General features: G+C 37.5%; 1 protein-coding gene across 2 annotated transcripts in view; it reads right to left on the minus strand.

Moving 5' to 3' along the window:
• LOC121952646 (von Willebrand factor A domain-containing protein 7-like) overlaps positions 1-11,686 on the minus strand; it is a 15,663-nt gene continuing 3,977 nt past the window's right edge. The window contains exons 1-16 of one of the 2 annotated variants that reach the window (XM_042499444.2): positions 10,419-10,811; positions 9,525-9,712; positions 9,158-9,424; positions 8,856-8,946; positions 8,606-8,734; positions 6,139-6,325; positions 5,867-6,036; positions 5,483-5,595; positions 5,253-5,369; positions 4,295-4,501; positions 4,080-4,212; positions 3,686-3,832; positions 2,722-2,814; positions 2,361-2,638; positions 1,972-2,265; positions 1-1,838 (exon numbers count right to left, since the gene is read on the minus strand). In XM_042499444.2, coding sequence (XP_042355378.2) covers positions 1,383-1,838; positions 1,972-2,265; positions 2,361-2,638; positions 2,722-2,814; positions 3,686-3,832; positions 4,080-4,212; positions 4,295-4,501; positions 5,253-5,369; positions 5,483-5,595; positions 5,867-6,036; positions 6,139-6,325; positions 8,606-8,734; positions 8,856-8,946; positions 9,158-9,424; positions 9,525-9,704 — 2,862 coding nt within the window. In that variant the 5' untranslated portion in view covers positions 9,705-9,712; positions 10,419-10,811 and the 3' untranslated portion in view covers positions 1-1,382. Of the gene's footprint in view, positions 1,839-1,971; positions 2,266-2,360; positions 2,639-2,721; positions 2,815-3,685; positions 3,833-4,079; positions 4,213-4,294; positions 4,502-5,252; positions 5,370-5,482; positions 5,596-5,866; positions 6,037-6,138; positions 6,326-8,605; positions 8,735-8,855; positions 8,947-9,157; positions 9,425-9,524; positions 9,713-10,418; positions 10,812-11,686 lie in introns of those variants that run through there. The other variant, XM_088088941.1, reaches the window with a different exon arrangement.

The raw sequence follows: 11,686 nt of genomic DNA on the forward strand, positions 1-11,686 counted from the left end.
AATTTTTTTTTCAGCTTTATTGAGTCATAATTTATGTTTTCTTTTCTAATCAATTATATAAGAAGAAAGCCTTAGATACTAATACAACCCTGATAACTCAAGTTTTTTAAGTCACTTAAATTTAGACACTTGAACAACAATACGTCCCACAACTTACTATCAGTACTACTAAAGATAGAAATGAATCATCATTGAATTAAGTATCATAATTAAATTGACATGTTTACATGGTCTATGTTTTAATCATAACATATATAACACCCCATTAAGCTTTTATATAAAACTTTACAATGCCACCAAGCACCCTGTAGTACACACAATACATGTGGTTAATACTGTAAAGCTTAAAGATTCTAAGATTAATTTTACAGAATTAATCCCTGAGCTAAACATACAATCAGTTGCCAGATTAATAGTTTTACTTGACTAAATCCATTTGGCTAGACAAAATATCAGAAACAACTCAGAGTATAACGCAGTACAATTCAACAACACAAGAAACTTCAGCCTCCAAAACTACCATAAAGTTAACTGAAACCTTCCTAAATGACATATCCTTTGTGTACAAAAACATACTGTGGTAAAGTTATGGTGAAGGTTGGTATATTCAATTTTACAATGGCAATGTCCGTGGTAAATGGTAAATGGACCTGCACTTGTTTAGTGCTTTTCTAGTCATTTGAATACTCAAAGCACTTTTACACTACGAGTCACATTCAACCATTCACACACATTCATACTCGTGGCCGAGGCTACAAAATGCCACCTACTAGTCAGTTTTTAACCATTCAAATGTATTCAAACACCAATGGAACAGCCATCTGGAGCAATTTGGAGTGAAGTATCTTGCCCGAGGACACTGCAACATGTTGACAGGAGGAGCCAGGGGTCAAACCGCAAACCTTAGACAACCCGCTCTATCACCTGAGCCACAGCTGCCCAGGTCTAGCTCATGTGTCATGTTCTGGCCGTCTTTGGCACAAAATATGATATAGATTCTATGTGATATTCCTCTTTTCTAGCTTCTTATGATTGTTATTTAAAAATCTTCATTTGTAAAGCAACTAAAGCTGTCAGATAAATTTAGTAAAGTAAAAAGTACAATATTTCCGTCTAAAATGTACTGGTATAAAAATATAAAGTGGCATAAAATAAAATACTCAACTTAAGTATAAAGTACCTTAAATTCATACTTAAGTACAGTACTTAAGTAAATGTACTCAGTACTCATTCCACCAATGGTATCAAATAGCAATATTTTCACCTAAATGTACTAATAAACCGGCAACAAAGCATGTACAGTATTTGGTATGTACGTGAAAATTTTCCAAAGCCAAATAAAATTTTAGAATGTTACGTTCAAACATTCAAATGACCCTAATTTAAAATAGTAAATTAAACCCTAGGATTGTGATGCTGAGGCAAAGAAGAAAAGGCTGGACAGCTCTGGTAGACAAAGACACACCAGCTGCTGTTGTTGGACGCTGACTGTCGGTGGTTGTAGGGACGGCCACGGGCTGTGAGGTGGTAGTGACTGTTTCTCGGATGCTGTAGAAACAAGAGGCTACATTACCTACTCGATCCACAGCCAGCAGCTCCACATCAGGTGAACAGCAAGACGCACTGTAGGACACCAGTGTTATGCTCTCTTTGCCAGCAGCCAGACGACTGGTGTTCAGGGTCCCGTTGCCCTGTCTGAGGGTAATACGGTCAACACCTGTCCCGTTAGCACCATCAGTCACCTGGACGGAGAGCTCCCACATCGATAAGAAGCAGTCATCAGAGCAGTTGGACTGCAGGCTGAGCAGCTCACACTCTGACTTAGTGAAATCAGTCACCTACGAGGAGAAAATGTAGAGAGGTCAGCTGGTGTTACATCATTGATTCATCCATTAAACCCTATATTGAAAGAGAAAAAATAAAATAGATTAATCATTCACATTTATTGAAAGGGGATTTGTTATGAGTTACCCTTTCAAGGACAGTGAAACTCTGCACAACGTAGTTGGTGTCTGCACCTCTTGAAGCCTCAGCCAAAACAGTGAGAGTGACGACAGTACCAGACGGGGTACTGGGAGGTGCTGTGATGTTCACTGTACCGTTAGCACTGCCTCCAGTTTCCAGAGTTAAACTGGATGGGAAAATTAAAGTAAAACCTTGGTCATTGGTAGCTTGAATAGTGAAGGTTCCTCCTGCACCGCTCGTCATCACAGTGAAAGGAACTGCCTGTGTTGTTCCTGGTTCCAAGACAGTGTTTGAATCAGGCTAAAAGCAGAAGAAAAATAGCCATTCATACAGAGGCAGTTCAAATTACCTTGATAGTCATATTATAGGTTTTTAGATGGATGTATTTTACTTACAAAATTCACAGTCACAGCAGATGCTCTGAAGCTGGTGAGGGACTGCCTTTGAAAAGTCTGTGAGGACGATTTGGAGGAACTGTTGCTTGTCTGTCCCTTCACAAGCACCACAAACTCTGTTGCTGGTATCCTGTCAAACTGAGCTAAGAAGTCTTGTTTACCCTGAGCCTCCACTTTGCCTTTAACCTCCGCTGACCCCGACGATTCAACCAAAATGACTTCTGTTACTGTGGCAGATTCACTGCCGGTTACCGTCACTATCAGGCTACCATTTACACCTTTAAAAAGAGAGAAAATCCACTGAACAATAGTGAAGTAAATGATGTTATTTTGGCATATCACAATGTTCTGTTTCCTTTACCTGCTCTGGGACGATTGTCTACGACATCGAAACCTCCAAACGGGCCCTGTGATTCCTCCAAGAACTCAAACAGGAAGTCTATAGGACTCTCAGCTATAAAATAAAAAATAACAATGAAAGAGAATCACCCAAAAACTCAATATAAAGAACAGAATATTGGCATGATTGCCATTAAATAACTATTTCTTTTACAATTCTTTATAATTATTATTATTATTATATTATTATTATTATTAAGTATAATTATTACCATCATTATTAAGACTAAAATTTCAAAATTAAGCACAAGCCACCATGACACAGCAGATCCAACACGGTGCCTTCCGCAGAAAAAAGTTCTCGTGAAAACTGCGGAAAGTTAAGTCTGTTGATTATTCCAAATACTTTCAACATTGTTGCTGGAAAGGATCTGAATATTTCAAATTAGAAATGTAATGGTCCAGTGTGCACGATCTAGTGACACATTCTTTCAAGAACTCATCACATTTTGCCACTTTGCAATGGATGTCTGCGTCTAGTTATTACGTTTTAGGCATCCTTCTGCGTCTGCTCTAGTCTCCCGGATGGTGATACCGAGATGTTAACTAATGCACATGGTGGGATGACACGGCACATGGTTATGTTTAGACAACACAAGCACATGGCAACCAGCAGCAGAAAGTCAACAAATGCACACGCTGGCACATGGCTGACAGAAAAACAAGAATGGCCCTATCTAGAGTCAGTGCTTAATTGGTCCGCTCTGGGCTGCTGTACAGCTGAATAACATGGCAAATTCTGTGGAAGAGGACACACTTTCTGTATAGATGTAAACGGCTCATTCTTAATATAACATCCAACCTACGTGTGCATGGCTACATAGCACTTTCTTTTATGATTTGGATGAACAAAGCATAGTTATAGCTAAAATAATAAAGTGACGTATTAATCATGTGGCTCAACCACATAATCGTAGAGTTCTCACCTACAACCTTCAGAATATAAGGATTTGCAGATGCCATTTTAATTTCCCACTGTCCAGTCTCTGTTTTAAGCTGCAGAGTCTGGAAGTTCCCCACAGACTCGGAGGTGGTGATCAGTGAGCCTGTCATGCTGGTTCTTTGAGACACACCTAAAAGAAAAGCCATGGCAAGAAATGAAGCACAATGATTAAAAGCCCAAGAGTTAAACTACCTTTTTCATCAATATTCAGCTGTTGTAAAGTGTGAAGCGTGCAATGTTTGTCAACCACAGTGTCACACTCACTACAACCACCAGATGAAGCCAGATTCAAAGATTTCCACACAAAGTGCCTTTAAAATACCTGTTCTACTGCTACAATAATAACACCTTTAAAATATTTGATGAAGAGTTATCACCTGAGGGACTGATGAGGGTGAAGGAGACAGAGCGCCCAGTGATGTACACCGTCAGGTTTCTTACTGACTCGTCAACTGTGAAGGTGAAATTTTCTGCCTTTGCTGGACTCCTCGATGCCTGCAGGAGGGTCACCTGGGAGGTGAGATGAAACTGGTGACACAGCTGCATTGTTGTTATTTAGAAAAGTCAGAATGTGCAGTGAGAGTGTGAATACCAGGGAGGAGCTGGACGACTGTGTTATGATGCTGGTGGCTGCAAGGAGCTGGTCCTTTGTGACCTCAATAGCCAGACCTCCCGAAATCTGGGAAATGTTTTCGTACAGCTGGGCGTCTGATGAAGTCATCCAAATGTGATTTTGTTGGCCACCATCACTCTGTCTTCGACGACGAAATCCCAGAACGGCTGTTATCATGAAGTTCACCTGAAAGGAAATAAAAAAGGTGAATGAAGATTTAAGGAGTGAAGGTCACTAGTGGAGGTTTTAAATTTTAAGTTAATCAACCACAAATCTCTTTAATTGATGTGAATGCTTAAAAACTGAATTCACAAAAAATATTTTTTTAATCCTTATTATTGCCATAATAGTGTAAACTGTGCATAATATATTTACTATGCATAACCCTATTAAAAAATCATGTTAAAATGAAATGTAATGTGGCAAAATATTGATGTTGGCTATCTTGCAAACGCAACAGTGACAACTTTATGAATTTGACATTTTCAAATCTAAATTAAGAGTTATTTGCCAAGTTTATTTTAGCAGCCCTTTCTTCTTAATTTTATCTCCCTTGTGTTGGCTCTAGGTTGAGAAATGGGATGGTATGCCCTAAAATTTGGTTCACACATTCATGTCCCATTTAGAATGACTTACAATAACTTAAGTGATTCCTAAACTTTACATCTACTGCCATCATCAGGCCAACATTTAAATTTTTCCCAAACTTTGGTTAATGCCAAAATATTATTTCCATCGGCCTCTTGGGTATGATATTTGGCATGATAAACTACAGTGATGAGCACAGTGAACATTACGCCTGCTGACATTAGTATCAGTGCTTATGAACAGGCAGGTTTTTACACTATGACTTCTCAGTTCCTTTTACTCTACACACAGTTACTAGACCATCGTTTTCCACATAACGTTTACACGTTACACTGAGACTACTACTCACCACTGACTTGGTCTGCTCGATGAGCGCTATCACTGTGTCTCTCAGGTGTGAGTCTTTAGCAGAAGCATCAGTGAAGACGAAGATCTCAGAATTAGGAGGCGCACCAGTAAGTGCCAGCTGTATATGACAGAGAGCATAGCAATCATATGGTAGTTTTACCTTTATTATTTTATTTTACCTAATTGCCAAGTTTTGCAGAGACAGATTTTGTCTCAAGGATATCACAGCACCTGAAGCCCCGAAAGACTCTTTTCGGGAAAGTCTCCTCCACCAGATGCTGTTAGTGAATTAACAGCATTCCTGAAGACTTCGGGGTCTGTGGTCTTTGTCAGTGGCCCAAAATCTGGGGTTTAGGTTTGCAATGGGAAAAATAAATTATTTTCTTCATCTTCTTGTGTTTGCATTTGTTGAGTACTTAGTAGTATATTTTTTAAAAAATGCAGTTATTGATCTTATTGTATTGCTACCATATTATTTGAACAATCATAATAATCAAACAAGTATATAGCACATGACTGTACAAAAAAATCTGCTTAAGATAAAGAAATTTAAAAAATAAAATTTACTTTACTTCAGAGGGATAAACAATCTAGTCTGGGGCATTAAGGTCTTACCCGCATCATTGAAAGGTACGAGAATGTAAACTGAGGGTTCATCTTCTGTTCCCACTTTACTGTCGATTATAGAGGAAGTGACCGTCCTCACTGTTGCGATGTCATCACTCATGCTTCCCGTCGTGTCAATCACAAAACAAAGTGCTTTACCTGTGGAGATCCCCATCAACCTGAGAGAGGGAGAGAGAGAGACAAAGAGATAAGAGCCAGATAGCATTGGCAGTCCAGCTCCTCAGCATACATAACTGAAACACGCAGAGTGGGTGTCATACTGTAGGAATGGTCTGTCACCAGCAGCCGCTCGAATGTCCTCCAGAAGCTCACTGGTTGCAGCTATCGCCAGCTGTGCTGCTTCCTTGTGTCGGTGTCCGTGGCTGGAGTTCACAGTGTCTTTATTGATCCCACCTATCGGTTCAGTGTCACGTGTTCGATCATAGTCGTCTCCACGGCTGCATTTTCCTGTTTAGCATTAGAAACAGAATGACAACAACACGTTTTATACAGCTCTACACATTTGTTGCATTATCACAGCATTTTCGATGGAAGAAACAATCCTCTCTGTCACTGAGTTATTTCAGCCTCACGAGCAGCACGTTCTCTCATGGTGTTTGTCTGCCTGTTGTTCCACCACTTTGGTCCAGACTGAAATACCTCAACCACTACTTGATGGACTGTAATGAAATTTCGTACATTTGTTTATGGGGCCTAAGGGATGACTCTGAAAGACAACACCAATGGGATGGCAGGACTAAGTGAGTACACTGTGTGTGTTCAGACAGCACCAGAAACATGTCAGAAAACAAACAAAATACAAACTGTCAACTTTTCTATTATGTTTAAGTGGCAGAGGTGTTTTTTAAAGTTGCAATTTACACAGCGCACTTGACTCGCTGTTAGTACAAAACAGTGGTTAAGTTGTTTTTCTCTATGCTAATTACAAAAAGCAATAAACACTGCGGGAAGGAAACAAAGAATACTTTCTAGAGTATTGTATTGAGGTAAAATTGTACCTTAATATTGCCATTTTCTGATGTTTTATACTTGTGCTTGATTACATTTTAGAGGCAAAAAATGTAACTTGCTTTTTATTGAACTACATTTTTGATAACTTTAGTTATTCAGGTTAATAATACAATGTTTAATAAACAAACAAATCACAATGTTTTATTACAGGTGGAGATAAGACTTATTCTGTCCCTTACGGGAGATTCATTACCCAGCAGTCAAGAAATTTAACTGAGCCTCACCCTGACCAGCTACAACTTTAAAGTGATCTACACATTTAGACATCTATTTATAACCCAAATATATAATAACTACTCTGAATCTGCCATTCTGCATAATGTATGTGTGTGAGAGAGAGGGAGAGTTTTTATTTATTTATTTATTTATTTATTTTTTAACTTTTGGTGCTTAAAGCAGTGGTTCCCAGCCTTTTTCCTTGAGGGACCCCTTTCTATCATTAAGTAAAATGACCACCCCCAATTGACATATTGTATTTGTATTTCATTGATATTATTATATTCAATGCATAACAATAACAGTGCAGGAAAAAAATTCTAAACTGTACAATTAACCTAAATAGTGGATACAGTAACTGCAGGGAGTTTGAGAAAATTGAGCAATTTGAATGAATTTTATAGCAGATTATTTCATATAAATGTGATATCAGAGAGGAGTTTTCCTGGAGATTTTTTTTTTAGGGATATTGAATATCATAATCTGTATTATGTATTATTTCTATCTTGACAATCATTAATAGTATATAGGCTTCGTTGATGCTTATTTTCCTAATGCAGTACAAGGCTGCATATAAAAAGGTGACTACTCTGTGAATATAGCTTGTGTTCAGGTATTTACTGTGCACTCCTGTGAGTGCTTTCAGTTAATATTTTAAATGATAATCCAAACTTTATAAATAACAATTCCATCCAGTTTTATTAGTAGAAATAAATAAAACATTGAGTTATAGGACAACTGTATATATATATATATATATATATATATATATATATATATATATATATATATATATATATATATATATATATATATATATATATTTAAAGTTTTCTTACACCCCTAAAAAATCCAGAAGAACTTGTAACCCCTTTGGCGACCCCCAGTGGAAGTTGGGAACCCCAGGTTGGGAACTAGTGGCTTTTTTTTGATTTGATACTTTTGTACTTTTACTTTTAATTATGTTTTGGCCTCTTGAGGGAAGCAGAAACAAATTGTGAACACAACACTGATTCTTTTTTCAGTCTATAGGCCTAACCTGTCAGTCGCTTATTTACAGGTCGAGCATTTACAGAGTGACATTCTCTTGGAGTTGTGTTTGTGTGCACCTGAAAAAAGTGAATCTAATATTAACAGGCTTTTGGCTCTGCTTTAGGTCTATATCACCTGAGGGAATATCTGGGTTGTTAAGCTGCTAAACGCAGAACTAGATTTACCAGCTAGTTGCTAACTCTGTCTCTCAGCTGTTTAGTGCTAAGCAGGAAGTGCAAAATGGACATGCAGCTTTTTGACCATAGTGAGAGAAAATCTGTGTTGTGGGATAGACAGCATAATAATTAGTTGCAACACATGCTAAAGCACTCTGAAACTGAGGGAAAGAGTAGTTTTAGGTTGCAATTTACACAAAATGACTGTTTCTGAGTATATAGACAACAAATCTGCCAAACATGAGTTTTTAAGTTTTATAGAATTATTTAGGTAATCACAAAGGAAGGTTACCTTGTGGTTTGGAGGAAAACACCAAAGCAAAATATCCTGTGGTAAGTACATTTTCACTGAGGATGTCCTCCAAAATGTTGTTTCTGCAGTTGTTTCCAACACAGTTGCGACAAGTTGCTCTGTCTTTAGCTGCGAAAAAGAACATTTTGTCAATTTTTAGTTTTTCTTCAGTTCTGTCTATTGTTTATTTTGGTACACACACACACACACAAACACACACAAAAAAATAAATAAATCGTCATCTCTTTACCTGCTATGTTAATGATAGTGTCTGCTCTGATCAGGTTGGAGTTTGGGAGTTTGTGTCCAATTTCCACCCAGTTACTATGACTGTAGAAATCCTATTATATAAAAAGGAAGACAAGGTAAATATTTACAACAGCAACTATCATCTAATGTCTATTAGATCTTAACAGGTTGCTGTTGTGAAATTAAATAAATTCAGTGCATACAATTTTGGCCAGTAGAAATAAACTGTTGTGCCACTTGCTGAACTTGAGTTTCAGTTTTGAAACTGTAACTGAAACAAAGAAATGACGGAGAGAAGACTACCTGTAGAGTGTGTAAGATTTGTCCCAATCTTTCTCTTGCAGCCTTAAAGTTCTGTTCCTTGTTGCTGGCTTTCACAACTGATAGTCCATCTGTGATGAGTCTTCTTCCCTCTAAAATAAGTTCATTGTCCATGTGATAGCTCGATTGGGCGAAATGCAGCAGGTCTACTCGTTTATTCATATTCTGAATTAATCGGATGGTTTTGCGGAGGCTCTTGGATGATTTTGATGCTTCACAGGCAACAGCAACAGACTCAATGGTCAGAGACTGTGGACAAAAACACAAAATTAATAACATTAATTTATCATACAGGCACTGGCTATCTGACTGAAAAAGTCAATATAATAAGGCTGAATTTAAGCCTTACAGGAAAAGTGAAGTCTTTGTCCTCTGCCAGGGCCAGAGCGCGGCATGTCTGTGCAGTGGTATTTAAGATTGCTCTCTCAGTAATGTCCTGATGACTCATAGAGTCTCCGCTGCTTAAACCAAACCCTGATGCTCGGGTTAGCAGAAGCAGAAAACACAATGCAGCCAATCCAGTCATCATTGCACAACCTGTCAGAAAGATTAAAAAATACACACAAAGTTGTACCACTTATCATGAGGTAAACACAGCAGCCTGTTGACCATTAGCCAGTAGTGCAAATAGTCACATACAGACCTGACTGCTGTGAAATTTGTTAGGGATCTTCATTCATACCAAAAGGATGATTATTGAAGTTTTCGGTGACACCCCGAACTTTAATCTAGAACCACAGTCAGGTTTCCCCACAATTAATCTAAATGACTTGACTGGAAAAACATTAAGATAAACTTTACTGATTGCAAACAAAGACAAATAACATTTTCTTTAGTTTGAAAATCAACCAAACATTAAATTTCTCCTAAACTTGGAAAACTTGCATGGAAAAGAATGTTATGCAATAAAGACAACATTTACGCGACAAAATAATTTCTCTCCAGCACTTGAAGATTCAACACAGCTCACACATCATTACAAAAAATGATCTTTTTACATTAACATTAAATGAGAATAAAAAAGAATTTGGCATTTGCCTGGTCAATTATAATAAAGGATATTATTTTATACACATTCCAAACATTTATCAATGTGATATGAATTCTTACATCCTCAAATATTCAAGACTTGGAAACAAAACAATAAAACTAACTAAATTGCTCCAGTACTGAATAATAAAAGTATACATTTTAAATGGTTTTCTCTATGTAAAGTAATCATAATAAAGTATCACAACATTACCTCAGATGTGGTTTCATATAAAAGATTAAAAAAAAAAACTCATGTCCAATTGATTTTTTTTTTACATTACCAATAATTATCAGATATTACTCTACTGCAACTTAGGTCCTGATGTTGTCTTGTAGATTAACTTTCCAGTGACTTCCATTTATTTATAATGCTTCATGTCAAAGGAGGAGTCATTACTGGTTTGGTAAGGACTGGTTTGACGTGTTGACTTTTCTTGATAACATCTTGGTTGTGACTTGGTTTTATGGAAAATGTTGGCATAATGTTGTATTGTTGACAAGTTCACAAACGTTCATTGTGAAAGAAACCCCGAATCACTAAGTAAACTAATTTTCCTTAATGTTTCTGTTATAAAAGCAAGTAACCACATTCATTTATCATGATGCCAATAAACTGATTCATAAAAGAAAAAATACTTGTTGGTGGGTCTTTTGGACAGTACCCCTTATTATTGGTAGGCATTAAATGTAAAACAAGGCTTTACTCAAATCAAACTGTAGGCAGAAAGCATGCAGATGCAAACTGGGTGCTGCTACTGCTACTTAGGGTTTAGATTAAAAGAAGGATATGACTGATTAAATTCTTTCATTTACAATAGTGAAAGGTTGCGTGAGAAACCTGTTGTTACAGTTAAAAACAGCAGAAGATGGTATGTGCTACAGTACAAGACAAGCACTGATTAAGATCAATGTTCTCGATTTACTAAAACTCAAGTATCTTTAAAACTGAAAACCCTTTTAGAAATGTAGAAATTCACATGGTCCTACATAAATATAAACAAAAGTAACTCAAACTTCTGTCCCATGTTTTGCTCATAATGGAAAATTCATAATGCATGAATCCCAAGTACTAAATCTGTCATAAAAACTTGTGGTACATGTTTTGTAAATTATGACACTGGGGCTAGTGTTTTAGTTCTGAAATCAGACACCCTTGCACAGCCAACCTAACCGGGATGAAATTCCAGTCCCCTGATCAACAGCCAACTTAAAGCAACTTCTGCTGTCTCTGTGGCCAACCAAAAAGCCCTTTGCGTCCTGGCCCCTGTGATGCCCAGCATGTTTTTGGCCCTGCAGAGGGACTGGCCCGCAGACCCACTATGGGCTTACATCTTGGTTCCCACCTGTTGCTGTTGCTTTAATGCCCATTTACTGTGAACAATGAGTTTCAGGAGAATGTCCCACACAATGCCTTTCCTTAGTGTTGTTGTGGCAACAGTTTCTCTGAGTTTCCCAAGGTCAACTTTCAGCTCCAAGTCT

This window comes from Plectropomus leopardus, chromosome 15, assembly GCF_026936395.1.
Source record: "Plectropomus leopardus strain MGB_pleo_1.0 chromosome 15, ASM2693639v1, whole genome shotgun sequence".
Lineage (NCBI taxonomy): Eukaryota > Metazoa > Chordata > Actinopteri > Perciformes > Serranidae > Plectropomus > Plectropomus leopardus.